The sequence below is a fragment of the Perna viridis genome, chromosome 5, assembly GCF_037379345.1.
Source record: "Perna viridis isolate PV_CMFRI_1.1 ecotype Kerala chromosome 5, ASM3737934v1, whole genome shotgun sequence".
Lineage (NCBI taxonomy): Eukaryota > Metazoa > Mollusca > Bivalvia > Mytilida > Mytilidae > Perna > Perna viridis.
Window position 1 is genome coordinate 18,196,641 of NC_142449.1, and position 22,251 is coordinate 18,218,891.

A 22,251-nucleotide genomic window follows, 5' to 3' on the forward strand; every position below is an offset into this window, starting at 1 on the left:
AATTTTATCAAAAGTCTGATCTGCCATTTAAAAAAAAAATTATTTAAAGAGGATGCCTTCTTTGGAGGCCGACTGTAATAAATGTGTTATAAATGTCAAATTTAAAAATGCCTCAGCTGACATACATGTATGATTATCTGGACTTATCCACACTCTTGGAACTTCTCAAACATATTCAATCATCAACTGGTTGAAATGGAGTACAAAACTATCTTTTGCTAGGGAGGTCGGTAGTGCGTTTATCGATATTCTTGCGAGAGCAAAATTCTCAATTTTGAGTCAACTTTAACAAGTTAGAAAATGGTTAAAAATCCATTGCATGACAATAAAAAATATATGTAATTGAAGATGAGACATTTCTCTTTCTAAATATACAACTTTCATTGTTATTGGAGTTGATGGTCATTTGGTACAAACGTTTGAAGTGACGATACTTTGAGAAAAATGGCCGCCTGAAAAACTATGTGTCAAAGATCATACCTATTTCAAAATTCATTCCGCAAGCTATTACTGGACCGATTTTCTTCATTTATGGCTTAAATTTTTGGAAATATCTTCAATTTTGATAATCCGGTTGTCAGGCTAATTTTTTGGTTACAAAACATATTTTTTACGCAATTTTAAGGAAAAACATGTTGAAAAAAAATAGTTATTGCGTACCCGGAATGCACTGACAGTCGGATTCCGAAAATTTAATCCTTTCTGCGTCCATCCGTAACCCTGGTTTCAGAAGAAAAACAATAATAGCTTGCGGAATCGATTGGATATTAGGGTGGTCAGGGCGTGGTTTTCACAAAAATTAAAGCGGGACCGGTTATCGTTCTTGCTAACCGGATGTTACTGATCCGCCATAGCTTCTGTTAAGATTTTCGAACACTCGTGGATAAATGCCTTTTACCGACTGTTTTCTGGACGGATTTTTGACTGGTGGTGCAGACAACGATGGACCTAGGCCATGGAGGCCAATCACTTACGGTAAGTACCTAAATTATGTCTAATATAAGCCTAATCGCCCTGTTTCCGTAAGGTCAAATTCTAGAATGACCTTTTATCATCTGCAAGCTTAAAAACTATATTCACCTTCTTGGAAGGTCTGATTTTCGTTTGATTCTGCATGAGCTGATTTAAAAAAGATTACTCTCATTTAGCATTAGTTGGAATATGTTTCCATAACATTTTTATTAAACGATGAATATGTAATGAGGTTAATTCTCCCAACGTTTGATTGCAATCCATTCAAAATCTTTCGGACTTTATCGACTTTCCTATATTATCGGAAGTCTCTGTATTTTACCTTGCTTTTTTTCTATTGGTTGGGAGAATTTGCACATATTGCATTTAATTTCCTTGATAATTCAATTTTAATTTATATGTAGTGCCCAATTTATATGAAACTCACATGTTTAAGCATAAACCTTCTTTATATTTATTTTAACTGTTTTATTTATTCAAAATTATCATATGTAGAAAAAAAATTCAACCTTAAATTGCTTCTTCAAATGATACACAACTTTTTTTTCTGGTTTTCATTTTATCAGTTAATATATATTAATTATGACTTTTATTAGAACAATTATCATGTAGCCCTGCTTGTACTTTACTTGATAAATAGAACTTATTTGATGAGATTTATATATGTGGCAATTGCATATTTTACATATGACCTGCATCTTCTTAAGTTTACTTTATATATTCATATTGTACAATTTTTAACAGCTAACTTACATATTCATTTTTTAGAGGATTGTAGATGCTCTACTTATTTAATATTCATATACATGTACAATTGCTTGGAAAAGGTTTAAAATCCTAGTAATATACATTATTTATCATTAAATTTTAATTAATTATGGTTTAATATTTTTTTTGCCTTTTTAGGATCACATTAATTGACTCATAATACCAATCTTTTGTTGTATGTATATGAAACATACTTGTACTGTGTTTTTTCTTCTAATTATTGATTTATTTCAGAAGAAAGTATTAGTAAACAGGCTGCCTAAATATTTATTAAATTTTGTCATATAAAAAGTAAACACTGATGTAAATTTTATTATGATTTAGTTTTATTTTCTGTTTGTTTTTCATCATTTTAGTTTCATTTTGTTGAGTTCTGGAATGTTTCGAATTCATGGTAAGTTAGTTTTTATACTTTGATTTAGTTTAGTAGCTTTATTTATTTTAATAGTAAAACTTTTGAGTCTTTTAATTATGGTAACAAATAAGCATTTACATTTGAATCATATATTACTTACAAGAACTGTCGATTAGTTTTGTGTTTAGACTCTGCTTTAAAACTGCTTCACAGTACATATTCATTGAATTCCACTACTTGTTTATTTCAGATGGCCTGAGCAGCATAGTGGGCTATGCTATGAGACGAATATGGGCTGAGTCTGAGGTAGGACCATGTGGGGTACAGTAAGTAGGGTAGTTCCAGACACACCTGAACCCGATAACCTGATTGGTAAGAGAGTTCAACACTTGATAGAAGAACTAGACGGATCACGCAGCGAAATTATTCATATTAAGTTATTTAACATAACATTAATATAACCTTATAAAACAATCTTCTTGTTTTGAAATGAAGATAATTATTCTGGAAAAGGAAGTTTGGTGTTTTTAACTCCTCGCCACATCTTTTGTCAACCGCTTTGTGAGCAACCAACATCAAATAAAGTTTTACATTTTTTCAGATTGTTAGCAAACCAGATTATGATTTAATAGAAAGTAAACTAACTGTAAGTAAATTGATAAGGTAAATGATGTTAATAGGTGTAATGTCCTTATGTACATAATCTCTTTTGTAGATTTGGCAGACATAGTAGATCCTGGTGAAGAAACCCTTCTGGCCTGAAATGGAAACTTCGGAAAGTTCATTAAACTTAATCAAATGATGATATTTTGTTTATTATCATTGAATGTACATAATAGTACACATGAGGAAACAGCTAGGGCTTCAAAGTTCCATAGTGAAAGGATGCGCATTGGTTCAAGTCAATGTATTCATAAAAATTTTCTCAATTTCTTGGGAAAACAGCATTTGTTTTTGAAATTTTATTCAATTTTAACATAATAATGAGATAATTATGTTAAAAGACCCTATTTAAACAAGAAAACATTACAAGACTACATTAGGAATCTTAGAATTGACCAGACCTTGATATAATATTATTTTGCCACTTTTTGCGGCAAAAATGTATGTTTATTTTGATTATCGTCTGGCTTCATTTAAGGTATAGGCCTAACAAATTTTCATCCACATTAAACATTTTATAGCAAAATAAGATGAAAGTATCTTCATGTGATAGCTTAGATTCTAAGCTTTAAAATGGTACCACATAAGTATATGGTAGGTTGATATTTTGATCAATATAAGCATAAATATGTGGGTTTTTTTTAAAATCTGAAATTTTCAAAAATGTTCGATTTACCCCCATTTTTCAACATTTGCTTGTTGGTTTTTAAATATAATTCAATTATTTCTTGATAAAAATGTGTTTTTACATATTTAATCACAATAACAATAACTGTCATGTGCTAAAAACTGCTTTTAAATTCAAAATGTCTTTTTTGGTCTGACCTTTCGCCATTTTTTCCACTGAAAATAGCTCTAAAATTTACCCTAAAATGTAAATTTTCGATCTCAAAAAATTTTTTTGAGCTGAAAAACATGATTTTTCAAGTCAAGCAACTTTATTGCCACACAAAACAAGTGACAGAAAAAATTAAATATTTTTTTTGAATTCTTAGTAAGCAAAAATGTATTTTTTTGTTGAAAAAATGCATTTAAAAAAAGGGGGTCTGCCGCAGTGTTTCTGATTCCAATGAAAAACAAATCAGGTTTTGACATAATATTTGTTTATTTATTTCTGTTTAATGGATTACTCTTGAAAGAACAGCAAAGTATCAGATTTCTACTACCTTCCAATTTCCAAATATGAATATCCAAAAATGGCACTTTAATTCACGATGCTGTTGACACATAGGAAAAAAAAACTAAGTCCAAAGTGTTTATTTGCCAATTTTAAAAAAGTGTAATTTTCTTTGTATCTAAGATACAAGTTTCCTGAATGGCTTAAATCAAAGTATGAAATGGCTTTATTTAAATGATTAAGACACAATGTATGAATTTATTTACCTGTTTGACTTATGTGGGCCACAGAAGTGCTCAAAATGTGACATTTTTGCCTTCGCAAGAAAAATGACCAAAATTTTGAACTTTAAATTGTAATAACTTTTGAACCCCTTGACCGATTTTAAAAATTTTTGCACCAGTAAGTTACATTTCTTGGGCTCTATCAAACTAATATAAACTTGTACATTTTCTATATACTTCATATTTTGACTGACCTCCCTACTTTTGCAGCCAATGCACAAATTTTAAATATAGCTACAAATGTGAGTAAGTTGATGTGCAGACATAAGGCCCAATAAAATTAATTTGTAGTTTTTCATCCCCTCCAGTGGCTCCACCCCTAAAAAGTGAACATAAATATAATATTGGGGCGGGAATTTCAAAATCAGCATTCTTTTTTTCACGTCAGATTCGAGTATTGAGATAAACAAACAAATGTATTTGTCGGTGTCTTTAAGGTGGACCTCAAATACGCGGAGATACTGTAATGCACAAAAAAAAACAAACTCAGATGGGCTACACCTGTCCTGCCCCTGGCTCCTGAAAGAAGTGGAAAAGAAAACTTTAAAATTGTTCTCAATACGAAAAAAACGCGTCTCGTTCCCCACAGCACATACAGTACAGCTTTTTGTGCACCCTGCCACCCTGAAATTCGTGATTTGCCCTTGAAGTTGTGGTATTTTCTCACAAAACTACCTATCTACATGACTTCAGTTTAACGAGCAGACGGCTTCCCTAAGATTCCTCGGGATTTTACCATTAGCAGCATTATCGAAAGCGTTTCATGACGTCATCTAAATTCAAATAATTGGAACTACTCGGACATTTCCTTTCAACAAAATTTATTCGGCGAGAAAGTCTGACAGGTTCCGATTAAATTCAAAATAACCGAAGTTTTATAAAGTCGTACCATTTACTTTTCGGACTAATGTAACACATGCAGCTCGGTAATGCAGTTGCGAATCCACGGTGAGGGTGAATTAAATAAAACAAACAAATAAAAAAAAAAAAAAAAAAAACAATAAACAATAAAAAACCCCAAACAACAAAAACGACAATCAATAAGCAACAAACAAAACGAGCACATATAAAGAAAAAGAACGGATATGGTGAAATGTAACAGTATTTACTCTTCCAATTTAGGGGCCTGATTTGGAGGGGGGGTCTCATCACGATTCACGAATTGATTTTTTTCTCAATCACGATTCACAGAAAATAAATTTCCATGATCACGGATCACGAAAATGTAAAGGAGTATCCCCACTCAATCTCGATAATAGAGATTCAGAAGCTGGTTGTTTTGTGTTATAGATTGGTTCAATTAATCTACAATCAAATACATTACTGGCTCAATACTTGTTTACGTGTTGACTTCTCTCAGGTTCTAAATTAAATCGCGCCACTACAACTTTTTAAGCCAAGAAAGGCAATATTTGAAATGGGAAGACTGTTTCGACATTGAAATAGCTAATTGGTCTGAATATTTTGTTATTGTGAAAAAAAAAAAAAAAAAACATGTAAAGATTCCTACCTATACAACTTTCTGTATAAATTTTTACATAGAATTATTCCGACAAATAGTTTTTTGTATACAATAAAACTTAAGGAATCCAAAATATGCACTTTCTGTAAAACTGATGAGGAAACAGTAGAACATTTATTTAATAGTTGTAGAGTGACTCGTCGGTTCTGGAAATGCTTTCATAATAGGATTAAGTTATTTTTTGTGAATTGTACTCTTAGTAAAGTTAACATTCTCCTTGATTATATCTATTAATCACTTTTGCTAAATTTATTGTTTTTCATTGCAAAAAAGTATATTTATATATGTAAATTAAATGAAACTTTATCGAACACTATTGGGGTTCAGTGCAAAATTGAGCAGTAAAAATCCTTCGAATATCAGATAGCAATTAAGAATGGTAAACTTATGAATTACGAGAGATTTTGGGCCCCTCTTAATATCAATTTTCAGTATTTTTTTTACTATATTCCAATTGAACATGTAATATTTTATTATTCTTTCATAAATCATATAAAAATGTAAATAGCAAACAATACCGTCAAACTATTGAGATTTCCAAAATGATATGTGAATTGATTGTGCGTATGTGTGATACATATTTTTTCTTTTTTTTATTATTTTTTTGGTTGCTTTTTTTGTTATACTTACTTTGGATAAATTTATATAGATTGTTATAAAATTAATAGTCAGTGTACATTGTAATCTTTGTTCTATTGTTTATATTATTTTTTCCCTACTTTTACCTGAATACCCTTGTCAGGTGGTAATGTACAATCCTGGCTATGATATAAACAAATAAAAAAAAAGAAAGACAACCCAATGGAACTCTTTATTTCCGAATAGAAAAAAAATCACGAGAACGAAATATATGTCTCAATCACGTAGAACGAACATAAAACTCCAATGAAACCGATTCACGAACAACGCTTTCATCACGAATCACGAAAAATAAATCTGCAGAGAAACGGATCACAATAGCGAAAATTCGCCCATCACGAAGAACGAAAATAACCTACTATTCCATGGCTCCTGTATCTTACTTCAATTTCACACAAATAACATTTCTTCTTCATCAAATAAATTTAATCTTTAAAAATAGGTCTCTTCTGCCAAAGTGGATACCCGGCTATATTTCCCTGAGACAGATTCCATTAAAATTAATTCTAACGGGTTGTTACCAAGAATCTCTCGTACTAGCTTAAAAATAACGGTGACTGACTAACATTGTGCGAATACCCGGAGCGGATGGGGGACACATACATGGACATTCCATTGAATATTTAACTGATGATCCAATATATGCGTTTCATGTGTTTCACAGTGCTGATATCCTAATCCCGTTTGCTACCACTATTTCGAAATATTTTTCTATGAAATATTCTAAATGCGTTTTAAAATGGTAAAGCAATGTGCCATTTAGATATATTTATATCAAATGTGCATCCAATATTTAAATTGCTTTTGCAATTATGCAAGGATTATGTAGTTTCTTGGAATGACCCTTGTTATTTTTCAAGTATATAATGAAGATGCATGGATTTTCTAGTGACAAACTTTTCTTGCATGTATTTCAAAAACCAACCAATTTACAGGAAAAAGGTTTTTTAAGTGCTAAGTAGAACTCTCATAGATACCAATTGGGTTTTCATTATGCCGTGTACACTAATTTAGTCAAAGCTTATGTGTTTTTTTTTAGTTTTATTTATCTGAGAGAGGTTGAATTTTGATTCGAATTTTTGATTACGAAGAAAGTTCACACGCCTCCATATTAGACATTCGGTTCCAATAAGACACCCGTCGCCAATGTACTTCTATGGAAATCAATCCTATTCCAAGTTTGAAGACTGAAGACGATGTCTAGGCAATGAGCATTAAGCATATTTTTCCCACAGCCATTTTTTATGAAAACTTATCCAATACTTTTCAAGATTATATCATTACCAGCACATCACCCAAGTTTGGAGACGATCGGACAAACTGCTTCTAATCTATTACTTTTACGCAAGTCCAATTTCAGAAAATCAGGCCTGTAAAATTATCAACGCCACTTTCGTGAAGAACAGAGCGTTTGATCTAACCTTAAAATGTGAATTTATTTTACAATTTTGCTTACTGGGATATTCCACCCTTTGACTAGTTATCCTGAATGTCCTGCATGTAATGTTGCAATCGTGCACTTCATATCAAAATCATGAATATGATACAGCAAACATCATTACATATGAACGTATTCGAGAGAATATGATTTGCTTCCTCTTTCATTTGTAGAGGTAACATATCATTAAAACATTGCAATAAGAAAAACAAGACAAATTCATTCATTAGCATTTATTGTAATAATTTTATAGACAGACAGCGTTAGACATACAGCATTAGCTGTATAAGTAGAGAAATCATAAAAGTTGGAGGTATAATGTTTGCAGTGTTATTCTCCTTAAACAAAAGACACACAGTTCAAGATATTTTCCTCGAAGACATCTGTTGTGATGTGATCGACACAAACCAGAAAATTCATGGTCACAGAATCATGTTAAGTGCATACATGTATATAGCACTACTGTACAATGTTTATAAGCGGAAACTTAATCTTTCATGAAGTACTCGCGTGTTCGATTCCAAAAAAGTTCGAAAACTGGACCAGAAGATGATGACTGAATAAAAAACTCGAAAATGTACAGTCACAAAAATCCACGCCCATGGAAAACAACCCCTCAAAAATAAAAATAAAATAAAAATCTGACGCCAAACGCAAAATGCGTGTGTTTCACGGAAAATGTGAAATTGTAGGATGACGTTCCAATGATAAGGAACTATGGAATTCTCAGCAGGTAGTAAAATATACTCTTTACACTTTAGCTAAATCCACGTATGTGACCACCGGAATGTAATAGGGTCTGAAAAAAAATAATGTAGACATAAATAATAAATTACCATTATGACTATGTTACAATCCGAGTAGTCATTAATGTCAATTTTAGATATGTTTGTTTTCTCATCAATTGATCTACATTCCTTGTATATTCATTATCAGCACGATACAATACTGAACAATGGCTTCTTTCGGTGCCATTTTTGTAGTATTTCGCATATAACTTTTCCATTAAACCATACTAAAATGTGGCTAATCAAACTTGAATTTATTTTTTATTAGGTGGATATATTTGTGTCGACTATGAATTGTCAACTTATTGCTCAGGCAAGTGAAGATTAATTAATTACAAAAACTTTGTAAACGAGAGCTATCATCGCTCGAATAAATGTGTTATTCTCTATCATGAAATATACAGTAAACCGTAGTTAATGCCTACATAACCCTGCTTTTATATGCATTTATGTGATCTATTCCATACTCTTCAACATTTATTATACTTTCTCAGGTATTATTAAATCGATCTTACAGAAAAGAATGAAACAAAAAACAAAACAAAACAAAACAAAAACAAACCAACCAAACAAACAAGAACAACAAAAAAGACACGCACTAACCTTTCTCTGTAGGAGACTTTTGTTCCATACCACGTATTTTCACGAATTTGTTCACGTTTTGTTTTCTTGTGCCAAGTGATGACCCTGTAAACCACAAAAAGCTGATGTGAAAAATGTTTCCCTTTCTACGCAAAGGTAACTGTCTCTTTATCAAAGGACAAAAACTTAAACACAAAAATGTTTTGTTAAAAAAAAATCATGAAAGGAAAGTTGTGGCAATTCATTTTTATTTGAAAGTACCATTTCATCTTCATACCATTTTCTTTGTCTGAATTTCATTGAAATGTGTAATACATATATTATGTAATTGAAGTTCAAGTTTGCTAACGATCATCAACATTTTTCAGTTTGGTAAAAAAAATGTGTATGATGTTGGCACTGCCGTATATAAAAAGACAAAAAAAGTTACAATAAGCGCATACACATAAAAATCTATCTGTCCTGAGAAGAATGCCTCCAGAAACGTATATATCGCCTATTTCTAGTGAATAACAACAATACCAATTTTAACATTTCCGATTTTCTTTTTATCTGATTATATATAAAATACAGGGGAATAGAATATTGATTCTGGCATCTATTTCACAAAAAAGTCTTAATGTGTAAAGTTGATCGTAAGTAATGTTGTCATAACAGAAAACAGCATTGTTACGTCATAACTTACGATCAATTTTACACTTACGACTTTTTGTGAAATTGACGCTTGACTTTTCAAACAATTCTTTGTTTTTTCTACAACTACTAGAAACAAATGTATTCATTGCATTTTCAACATTACTTTTAGACTTTCTTCTCAGTTTTAAATACTAGCATATCACAATAGCAGACCTAGCGCTAGTACTCTCTCACACATACGTTCTGCACTTATTGTCCACTGTATCTAATATGACAGAATTAGCCTGATATTTGATTTTGTATACAGGACATTCACTTACTGCATTACCAATTTTAGTTGTATTAACATCTGCAATCACAATTCAGAAGCTTAAAATATCTAGAAAAATACCAGAACAGCCTAAAGACAAATTCGGATTTATATCTGTTAACCGATTTTATTTGGGCAATGAAGGGATTATTACAATCACCGACACAGTTATTTAAAAAAAAAACATTCGTCATTTTTAAAACTATTTTAGTGAGATAAATATGCAAATGAAATAAAGTGATTAAGTTTAAGAAGAACTTAAGAATCATACCGAGAAATAGTATTGTTGAGAAATAATTGAAAACAAAAGTTCATGATCAAAATAAACAAGAAATCAAAATCAAAATCAAAATAAATAATAGAATAGATAAAAAAAATACGTAGATGTTATTATTTTACCTTTCCAGGTTCCCTCTAACTCTGTAGCAATGTCTACTGCTTGTCTTTGTTTTGTTTCTATCCACTTCTTTGTCATTGTTTCATCTGCTTGAATCTTTTTCTGAATCTTACTTTTTACATGCCCATTCGATAAAGGCATTAATCTAGAACTGTTCCCAGCATCTGATATGGTCAATCTACCTCTGTTAGAACCTAAGTTTCTAGTTGTAGGAGCTCTCAATTGATCGAATAACCCACCAGAAGGACTAGTTTTGATTTGTCTTGTTGGTTGGTTGTTCGATGAAATATCATTTTTATAAACTAGATTGGAAATCGTTTGTTTAAATGGGGTTTCAGTACTGAATCGTTGATTTTCTATAGGGCCACTTGTTGCCCTTGGACCCCATGATATACTTTGAGAATTTGGTGCTTTTAGAGAAGGTGCTTTTGTTCGGTAAACTGGTTTACTAGTAGCCTTATGTCCCCATTTCATTGTGTCTGTCAGTACACTTCCACTCCTAGTCGGTGACATCGGATTACTAGTTGCTACAGGACCCCAAGAAATATCAGTCTTTTCAGTTTTCCCGATTACGCGATTTCTATTTTTGATTGCATCACTTGTCTGAACAGCTTTTTTCTTTCGATTTTCTGATTGTTGCCGATAAACGGGGGGACTTGTTACTCTGTGTTGCCATGCAATTTCTGCTTTGCTATCAGCACTTTTTTTCAGCTGAGCACTATTGTCTATAGTTGTATAATTCTCCGGATTTCGTGGTTCATCGATGCCGAACGTACCACTCCTTACCGATTTCTTAGATACAAAAGGTTTGTTCCCTTGCAGGATTGGCCTGTTTTCATTTACAGCTATATTGTCTTGCATTCCTTTAGAAATGCCAACCACATGATTTTTAGCTATATCTTTACCGCCTATTCCATTTCCAGCACCGATGTGTTTAATGACATTTCTCCTACCATTGACTCCGTTATTCACGCCTTTAGTTAATTTCAAATCGATGGCTTTGTCAATCGATTCTGACTTTGTAACTTTCTTAAATTGATTTGAACCTTGTCTCAGTCCCTTTGAACCAAGCATGACTTGCTTTACTGCAGAAGGGTGCATTTTGCTTGTAGTTTTAGTAATATGACTCGCACCAACTTTTGCTATATTAATTGTTCTTTTTACGGGAGACTCACTAAGAACCTTTTCATTTGTTCTAATTATAGAGTTAGTTGGTTTTAGAATTGTTATACCATGTCTCTGAAACATAATACTTCTGTTAATTGGAGTATTTTGAACATTCACCATTCCTGACGTTGGCATAAGACTACTTCTCTGTGGATTAATTACACCTGTATCTTTATTTGTAATTGATGTAGGCAGTTTGTGTGTTGATGATTGTATATTAATGATTTCATTCTTTGTAGATATAACTTCATGCGCACTTTCCGGTATCCTACTATTTATAACTCTGCCACTAAATGTCAAGATTTCTTTTCTTTTATTTGTTTCAGTTGGTTTCAAAGTAGTTTTACCATTATCATCAACACGCCTTCTTCCGCTACCTAACTTATCTTTATAGGAGTCTTGTGTTTTTCCTACCACGTTCGTGGCTCTGATTGAATCGATTGGACTGCTAGGCGCTATATCTCCTAAATGAACGGGTAGAGGACTATCAACAAAATCTTTTTGAGTTTGTTTTGTTCCAGAGTTATTCGTAGATATAGTGTCAGGGAATATTTTTGCAACTGATCCAGGTTCTCTCTTCGGAGGAGGAGGAGGCACGTTTAGTTTCATGGAAGGTGTTGCTAATCCTCCATCGTTAATGCCTGAAAGGTTTGTGTAGTGACCGGAGTTAGTACTTTTTTGTTGCTTAGATACAAACTTAGCGGTTAATATTCTTAGTGTTGTAGTCAAGGTCGACAGACCTGTTGTTTGTTCAACTTCAATTTCATGATCATGCGAATTATTCTTAATTCCAGTTCCACTAAGAGCTGTAACGGTAGTAACTTCCTCTGCTTCAGTCTCTCGTTCGCTGCTCGTTGTTTTAGAGGATGTTTGTGCTGTACTTTTTTTGTAACCAGCAGTTGTTGTTTCTTCCGCTTCAATTTCACCCTCTGTAGTATATTTTGAAGAAGACTTCGGGGTTGTGTCCTCCGTTTCGACTTCCTGCCCTTCAGTTGTCTGTTTAGTACCACTCGTTGTGTTGTGTGAGGACTCCTCAAATTCTGTTTGTTCGGTTGTATAAGGTCCACCGTTTGTGTTGCCTGTAGGCTCATCGTCAATCTCGGTTTCATGTTCATCATATTTGTTTCTTTTTATACTTCCACCACCAAATTTTGTTGCATCTTTGATAAGCGAAGCTCCTTTGCCTCGAATTTTCTGAACATTTTGAGCTTTAAAAGGAGTAATTGTAGTACCATAATCAAAATCAGGCAGTAGTCTATGACGGAGTCTCGGTACTAAACTAGTCTTTCTTATTGGTTTAACTTTGTCCGACCCTTTATCTTTTGAATGAATAAGCAGTCTCTTTTTATTATTTGTACTATTTTTGAAACGATTTACCTTTTTATTTCTCAAAATTTTGTCCTTGACGAATTTCTCAATTAATGCATTAGCTGATTTTCGCCGCAAAGAAGTGCGCTTCCTCTTTGACAGTCGACGTTTCAGTTTTTTGATAAATTTCTTTTTGTACTCGTCTGAGCTATCACTTGAATCAGAACTATCACGTTCTAATATTAAGTCATTTTTCAAAGGACGCCATAAAACTCTACCATGTTTTCCTGTTTTGAGATTCCCAATTAAACGTATGGGTCGTACTTTTCCTAGTGATCCGGGAAGCCAGCCCCATTGTAAACCCCACTGTGCTTTTGTTGGTCCAATATCTGCAAAAATAGCTATACATTTTACTACCGTTGTCGAGTTTGTTGAAAAGTTTTGTTATTATCATATTGGTGGTCATGAAAAGGAGTTCTGAGAGCCCGGTTTAAAAAAATCTAAAATTGAGGTTTTGCCCAAACCCATCCTCAACTCAAATTTCGACCAATCAGATCATTAGAAAATAAATATTTGCGAAAAAAATAGGATTTGAGGAAATCCCAAACTTTTTTCTTGAATGCCAGGCCAGTTCCCAGTTCTCAAATTGAGATTTTCCCCAAACCTTTCTTCAAGTCAAATCATTACTTGAAGTTGAAGATTGGAAAGTATTGGTTCAAAAGGAGACAACTAAAAATTCCATACTAGGATTTATCATCCATGTCCCTATTAAGTGTTTTCTCTTCCCTACTTATTTTTGTCAAATTCATGAAAAATATTTGTATATATATCCAAATATGTTTCAATTTTTGGTCCATTTGTTTCTTTGACTTGGTCTAAGATAGAACAACAAATACTTCAAAGGAAGGTAACACGACTAGAAGGCCAAATTCATATTCATATTCATTAAATACAAATTTAGATATATACATAGCAGCGCTGACATAATTTTTTGTGTAGACTGTAGGAAATACGAGGGCGTTATTTCATTACTGAACATCAAAGTTGGATACGCCTAAACCGTGATAGTAAGTCATTGTTGTGGTCACTATTTCATATTCTTTGTTTCAAATAAATGTGTCATTGTTTCTTTTTTTTTCATTTTCTCAATGCTTTAGGAACTCATGATGTTTAGTTTCTTTGATAAGGGTCAATTCTTAAAAAAATTGATGTTTGATAATTGTCATAATTAATAGAGCAAATATTCTATTATAATATAGCAATAATTAAGTCCCTTCTAACAATTTTGTATGTAAAATGATTTGAGAGATTTTAACGGATAAATATATAAAAAGTCATCATTCATTTATAGAAAGAAAGTATACCATTTTAAACATTCCATGTTTGTTAAATTGTAGAATATCTCTATATATTGCTCAAACTGTGATTTAAGAGTAAATGAGATGGGACACAGTGTATTTCTCTATTTAAGCAACTTTGATATTGTTCTATAAGATAAGAAATTATTACTGTAAACTTTATTCCAAACATTATTTTTGATGTATTGTCCAAAGACTAGCTAGACAGCAAAACATTATTACAAACGCGGAAGAAGTTCAAACCACATAACTTGTATTTAGGACAAACTTTTGACACGTCTGTATTTACCTGGTATTTCATTTTTTTAATGACCAGATCTAGTTCAGAAGGCTTCCGAAACAGGTCATTTCCCTATTGATTACAAGACAATTAACAAGGAGTGTTATTAATTAGAACTAGAACATAAATAAGTAATAAAGTGTGGTGGTCTAACACTTAATGTCACATGTACAGGTGGTAATGTACAATATCATATATGTGTTCCTTCTGTGTTGATGGGTGCCAAAAGTAGATGATCATCGACAAACCGAACTGAAATATCGTACGATTTAGAAATAAAACAAAACTCAACCATTTTAAATAAAATTATCGCTTCTCATCACAGGGCAAAACAGAAAAAAAGCAAATAATAAAATCAAACAAACTAAAAAAACATTCCTGGAAATGGTAACAGCAAGTTCGTAAAGACCGAACACAAAACTGTTGAAACAAATACCATATATCTTCAATACATCAATTACCTTGGAAATACATTTCTGCTTTTCTAGAATCAACCTAACATCAGTTTGTAAAAAGAGTAAATATGAGAGGCAATATTAAATCATGGACCAAATTTCATTATTTAAACGATCACATATGTGAAGATATATGCACTTTATAATAAAAACGCATAAAATCTCCGCTTTGTGGCGTGTAAGCAGATATCTTTAATACTAAACTTTACAGATTCAACTCTTCAGCATTAATGGAAATAACATGCTGTATTTACTGTTTAACAATATAGTGGTTATGACAAGCATAAAAACAATAGAACTGTAACAATGAGTAATTCTTGTTTAATTGACAAGGCCGGTAAGTACGGTACACGACTATCAACTTTGTCATGCATAAGAATAATGGAGAATATTTTTTTATTAAGTACCTAAAATGTATCAAAAGTATAAATCCAATCAAGATGAAACGATTACAATCAAGATGAAACGATAATCGATTTGGAAGTTTCTTAAATTCAAAATACAAATACAAATACAAAAAAAACCCAAGAAGGATATATATATATATATAAGTCTAAGAAGTATAGAAAGTGAAATTGAAAAAAAGACTAGTGTGTCAACGTTGGGAATTGTAGAAGTAAACTGCATGTTAATGAAAACACAAATTATCGAATAAACTTTACTTTGTTTATCAGCTTAGTAAACAAGTTCAGTAAGATTAAACAGAAAAACTTTATTTTTGGAAAGATAAAACATTAAAATGCCTAATATTATAGATACAGCATTGGTACTGAAGTACAAATAAATAACAAATGTGTTACAGGTGTTATCTGCTAACAGATGAAGTAGCAATACCGGAAGTTCATATGGAAATCCATGTACAAAACTATACAGGAATTACCAAGAAGGACATTAGACATAGAATAAGTCGCATTACGCAAAAGAACTTTGCAGGAATAACCAAGAAAGACATTAAACAAAGAACAAGTCGCATTACACAAAAGAACAATGCAGGAATAACCGAAAAGGTATTAAACAAAGAAAAAGTCTCATTACACAAAAGAACAATGCTGGAATAACCAGGAAGTCCAGGTGTTATCTGTTAACAGATGAAGTAACAGAAAGAAAAAATACTTTTAACAAAGAACAAGGCGCATTACACAAAAGATTTATGCAGGAATAACCAAGAAGGATATTAAACAAAGAACAAGTCGCATTACACAAAAAAAATTAACAAGTACATTTTGAAAACGATTAGAACAAATCTCTTTAAAACCGTAAGTTCTTCGTAAGGGTTAGCAGTCCCTGTTTCTTTTAGAACACCGGCCTTTCTATTTGATTATGATCAAGTTCAGTGAAAGAGGAAGAATATCTATGTGTTGTTTGTCATATTGGAAAAGGACACTCCAATTTAAATCAGTCGGTCAGGTCATGATGATCGTAGTTTTTGAAATGATGATATAAGTCTATGGAAACATAGTTTTTGTATTGATCACCGAGCCATAAGTAATCTTAGACATAATATCTGGCGAAGCGTATGAATTGATAGACTAATCTGCATTCGTTCGCAGCTGTGGTGGAGCTGTTTACGATTGGTGAAACAAAGTCTTTGCTCTTTATATAGAGTTCAGCTTTTTTTTATTATGATAATTTCTAGATGAAGGTCAATAAAATGGGCAAGGGGCAGACGTTTTGTAAATTATATTTGGTAGGTATGATGAGAATAGTAATCAAATCTAGGATTATTTGGTTGTTAAACATCCTCTTTGAACTTTAAGGAATGTGCCGACATGTATTACTTCTGGATCCTACATGCATTGTGAGATGTGGGTAATATAAAATAAAAAACAACAAAGTAAAAATCGCATTTAGTCCAGACACATATTTGTATCTTTAATTAATTGATGAAATAAGTTTCAAATGATAAAAACAAACAGTTTTACTAAGATTTTGACCGATTTAAGATAATGACTACGTTTTGTTCGTTTGCATCCTGCATATGTTTCAAATAGTTTGTACCTATTGAATGAATACAGTTCATTTTTGTAGTACTTACTTAAGTATAAGAATCCAAGAATAACACTGGTGAATACTTTGAGTATGTCCATTGTAGTGATTTCTCCCCTAATCATAGGTGTAATAAACGTTGCTTGTTTTGGTCAACTACTGATATAAATATCATATACTAATCATAGGTAAAAAAAACATGTAAATCACCGAAAATCAACTGAGGCCAAGTAGGGGTGTTTCTAGAGGTAATGCCTTATTAAAGACTCTTTCATGCTAGTTTTCTTAGCAGGCTTAATTAGTACTTTCACGAATTATGTAGAAGACTTTTTTGGAAACTGTTAACAGTTTTACAAGAAAGTGTAAGATTAACCTCACGGAAGTACAGACAGACACAAAAGCAATTTTTCCTACATTTCTATCAATATATCATCTTAAGTAAGTGAGAAATATTTTTAAGACTTGTCTCATTGCATAAATATTTTGACATTTAAGTGATAAAAATAACTTCATGACAGCAACGGCATGTTGACTTAAATAGGAACAACAAACTATAAATTCAGTAAAACAATTTTAAGCAGGTATTAAATTACTATTGTTACTATATTTACAACAATTTGCCAAATTTCAATTTTACATAATTTTACAAAATAAGACAGTTACATAATATGTAAAATATATTATTTTTAAACATGGGGCATTAAAAAGTATACTTTAATGAGGCCCAATATTTTTTTTCTCTCAAATGGTCTCAATTCCAAAATTTAATCAAAAGTAAGTATTGTGTGCCTCTCCATGTAAACAGGAAAGTGCCTTTTGGCATTGAATTTGTTACATTAGTTAACCCACGACTTAAATGACTTTATCTCAGCCTAGTACAAATTGAAGACAATACCGGATCAGTGAAAATTTCTCGTGTTGTAATCATGATAATTGGTAATTTCATATTCTCACTCAGGTACATTTTTCATTGTTTTGTGAAGAAAATTGTTTCCAATAATGAATTTATATGATTTGGTCAAATTCTGTGAATTAAATAAATCATATTTTTTTTATAACAACCTAGACAACAAGGAAAAGTCACATTCTTCTTTAATGGCGTATAATATTATTAACATTTATTCAGGAATACAATACAGTGAAATTCAATTATGCCTTCTTTGTCAGAAATAATATAGTACTTCTTTAAAATGAACATTCATATATCTTAAAATTACGCACTTAAGTGCAATAAATAAATTAAAAAACCCACGTGTTTCCAAATTAAGCATAACTATGTAAGCTCGAGGCTATTGTGATTATTATTAAAATTGATTTATCATTTTCAAATTGTTAAATATCTATATTTAAAAAAATGCGAATTGTAGAAGCAGTTTACCTTTTTATTATTTCTTTTTCAGAGCAGTATTTTTAGACGTCGGATTGATAGATTAATCAAGTGAACTAATATTCTAGCGGAAAATTAAAGAATGTAATCCAGGGACAAAGTCGGGGAAGACGAGAGAGGAAGGGAAAACTTTGACGCGTTGAATTATGTTGCAGATGAATGCACCGTAACGAGTTCATGATGACGACCTCAAATTGTTGTAGTGATGACTTCAATCTTAAATTAACATAACTCCATACAAGAAGCCTAATTGTAAGAAGTCTAACGCGGTACAAAAAGTCTGAATAGTTACGGCAAGCTCTGGTATAACGTATGAGGTGTGATATGAAAACTCCATACACAGGTGCTGAAAAGATGTTGCCACTGATAAAAGGAAAGTTGACAATACGGAATGAAAAGTCATCGCGTTTATCATATAGTTCGGTCAATAGATTTCCTTTTTTACGATCTCTGAGTGTAGGTCGAGATATGAAGCTGACTTCACAGTGTCTGTAGTATCATTAATCTCAAGCGGCGTGCAATTTCGAAAATATTTAAAAAAACAAAGCAGAAAACATAGTCAGTTAGTACAAATGTATTTTCTGAAATTAAAATTAAGACTGTTACGGTATTTTTATCATGTTTGGTAATATATTAGCCCTTGTCCTTTCCAAACAACTTGGTTTAATCTGGATCATCACAGAAATGACGCCATGTACTTCATCCATTATTTATTTCAGACACAAACAATAAAATAAATATGTATTACTGTTAAGATCAATGCTTTTTATATGAATAGTCATAAGATTAGTATGTCTAAATTATGCCTCTTAGTCCACTTTCTATTGAATCTGTTGTATGAAACTGAGGCAAATTGTTATAAAAACAAGATAAATAAATTTCGAGTTTATAATATTAGCTTTCCTAACAGTAGTGTGTTTTCAACGTCAATAAAGTTGTTACATGATTGAATTCGGTTGGTACTATTTCGTAATGTAATGTACCAAAAAATTTTGATTAAAAAACAATTTAAAAGTATTAATCAATTTGAAAAGTCTTAAATGATGTGTATGCTTACATTGAAATTTTTTTTTTGACAAAACCAGAGTAAATTTAATATTGTTTGATTGGCGAACCCAATTATCAATTAAAGTATGTCATTGTTATGATATAAATAGATTTGCTTGTAAACGAACTAACAAAAAAAGTAAAACAAAACAAAACAAAAAACAAAACAAAACAAAAACAAAACAAAACAAAACAAAAAATGGTTTTCATGTATACGTACTGATTAATGATGTTTAATGTCGATGTGTCATTACTAGTTATTTCATTGGTTTCTTAAAATAAAGAACATTTTGTTTTTTGTTTAATGTGGCCTTTATTAACTTTCTTATAGCTCATGCTGTTTATTTTGGAAGCAAGGTAATATATATATATATATATATATATCTATATATATATATATATATACGATGTTAGATCTGTCAAATTTGGAATGCAAGTTTTTGGTCGTTCCCTCCGCGGGACTCGAACTCGTACCGCTGTGACATCTATGGCAACACCGCCTGCACAAAGTCCAGCGCCCTAGACCACTCGGCCAGCTAGGCTATATAAAAATATAGCTTTCGCTGGCCGGGTAATCTAGGGATGTAACTCAATACACGATGTATAGTAGTACGGGACAGTTGATTTAGATGTTATTATGTAGGATAGAGGATCAAATTAATGATGCATGTCACAACAAATCAACATTACACAAACGTCTCAGAATGTGACGACTCTATTCGCTACACTGCTCCATCGGATCATATTGATACAGGGAAGATATGTAAACGTATAGAAAGGTCTGAAAAATTCCCAACGATGTTAGAACTGTCAAATTTGCGATGCAAATTTTTGGTCGTTCCCTCCGCGGGACTCGAACTCGTACCGCTGTGACCACTGTCCCGTTCTACCATACATCGTGTACCAAGTTAGAGCCCTAGATAAATCCTACGAGGGGGAATGACCCGGCCAGCGAAAGCTATAATTTTATAAAGCCTAGCTGGCTGAGTGGTCTAGGGCGCTGGACTTTGTGCAGGCGGTGTTGCCATAGATGTCACAGCGGTACGAATTCGAGTCCCGCGGAGGGAACGACAAAAAATTTGCATTGCAAATTTGACAGTACTAACATCGTTGGGAATTTTCAGACCTCTCTCTCTCTCTCTCTCTCTCTCTCCCTCTATATATATATATATATGTGTATGTGTGTGTGTGTATTTATATATATATTTAGTTTTAATAATGGAAGAACAAACATATTTCAACTGCTGCTTCAGTATATAAATTATTTATTTCATAGCATAAGGCATGTAACCGATTTTTTTCTTGAAGTACTACAATGCATGTTCAGGATGAGTTTAAACAACTTACATCATAATAATTTACACAATGAAAAAATGTGTAAAATGGCACAGAAGTGTAACATCATGATTAACAAGACACAAGACAGTTATTTCATAACAATAAAGACATTATATAAGTTACAAAACAATATATGATATTAACAAAGATTAATTAAAACACTATTGAATTATGAAAACAAGAAAAGCAAAAGGTTGTCAATTAGTAATAAAAGTGACAGCTAAGAGGAAATGGAATTGTTCAATCACACGTTATATAAAAATGAAAACTATGAAATATCATTATTATATAGTACATTGCATGGTAAAGATTACCAATACCCACAATAGTAAAAAAAATATTTAGTGACCATCAAAGTGAGGTTAGATAATAGTAATTGTGAAATGTGAAAAGGGCAGAAAAAAATCATCGAGTTGGTTTAAAATAAAATAACAAAGAAGTTGCAGCATTTTTCTTATTTGCATTTCTGTTCCAAAAAAAAATGAATAATATCAAAAGTTTTCATAGAAGAGCATAAAAAATGAAATTCGATTACATGTTATGATTCACTGACAATATCAAATTCTAGGTCATTGCACTATTATGGCCTTGTAAACCAGTTTGACCTGAAAAAATAAGTAATATTTGACATGATTAAAATAACCATGTCCAAATGTTTTTGAAAATAAATTCAACTGCAATAGCCAAAGATAATTGACTGAAGAATCTAAAGTACCCATAAGCGAACTTACATCTTACTTAAATTCACAACTATAGAAATATGAAAAAGCGTCGACACGAGAGACTCATAGAGTATAATATTTAAGCTAGCACATGCATGATTTGGTACGGTTTATGACGAAATGGTGACTTAATCAGTTTGCTCATGACAGTATGTAAGTTGTGTTGTCCTGATAACTTGAGTGGAATATCTGGAGTCGGAATTAAGTCATGATTTTCGACCATGTGTATATCGTTAATTTTGTTCAATTTATAGTCCACTGGAAAGCCTTGGTTAAAATGTCCTGCAGAATTCAGTTGCACTGCGAAATTGTCCTTCAGAGCTGATAATCTAGGAACGACTTGTTTGAAATGTTGTCTCAAATTTTGTATGCCTTTTTTATTCCAATTTAAAGAATTGATACTTTTTGTGTTTATATTGAGAGAGTTTAAACCATCGCCAAACGATGATCGAGCAGTATCCCGATAAGTAAGCATAGACTGACTTCGTTTGGGTGAAGCACTTGACGAATGCCTATTTTCTGTTGATAAAATAAGAGATCCGGTCATATCATGCATACCAGCTGTTCCTGAAATTCTCTTCACTTGCAAGGTGTTCATACTAATATCATTTCTACTTGATCCTTGGTCAGAGTTAAACGTGTTCGAGGAGAAATCTTGTTGATGTCTATTTTGCGAAGATGTTGGTACTTTTGTAACTTGATGACTGTCCATGCCTTGATAGCTTGGATAGA

General features: G+C 32.0%; 2 protein-coding genes and 1 long non-coding RNA gene across 7 annotated transcripts in view; 1 reads left to right on the forward strand and 2 right to left on the reverse strand.

Annotated features, from left to right (window-relative positions):
* Positions 1-4,935, reverse strand: part of LOC148616357 (dynein axonemal heavy chain 8-like) — a 110,501-nt gene extending 105,566 nt beyond the window's left edge. Inside the window, exon 1 of one of the 2 annotated variants that reach the window (XR_015922164.1) lies at positions 4,835-4,935. The gene's annotated coding sequence lies outside the window, so the exon portion shown is untranslated. The remainder of the gene's footprint in view (positions 1-4,834) is intronic. The other variant, XM_088583290.1, reaches the window with a different exon arrangement.
* Positions 250-4,369, forward strand: LOC148616359 (uncharacterized). 3 transcript variants are annotated; one of them, XR_015922167.1, is made up of 3 exons: positions 250-975; positions 2,346-2,467; positions 2,811-4,369. It is a non-coding gene; the product is annotated as an uncharacterized LOC148616359 (long non-coding RNA). The 3 variants fall into 3 exon arrangements; XR_015922166.1 differs by having other exon boundaries at positions 251-975; positions 2,346-2,527; XR_015922165.1 differs by having other exon boundaries at positions 251-975; positions 2,346-4,369.
* A 3,041-nt stretch (positions 4,936-7,976) lies between the features above and the next one.
* On the reverse strand, positions 7,977-17,195 carry LOC148616360 (uncharacterized). 2 transcript variants are annotated; one of them, XM_088583299.1, is made up of 5 exons: positions 17,075-17,195; positions 10,474-13,335; positions 10,005-10,113; positions 9,150-9,233; positions 7,977-8,557 (listed from the first exon to the last, which is right to left on the reverse strand). In XM_088583299.1, the coding sequence occupies exons 1-5, from the start codon at positions 17,148-17,150 to the stop codon at positions 8,509-8,511; spliced, it is 3,180 nt and encodes a 1,059-aa protein (XP_088439425.1). In that variant the 5' UTR covers positions 17,151-17,195; the 3' UTR covers positions 7,977-8,508. The 2 variants fall into 2 exon arrangements, with proteins under 2 accessions (XP_088439425.1, XP_088439427.1); XM_088583301.1 differs by lacking the exon at positions 10,005-10,113.
* Between the last annotated feature and the right edge of the window lie 5,056 nt (positions 17,196-22,251).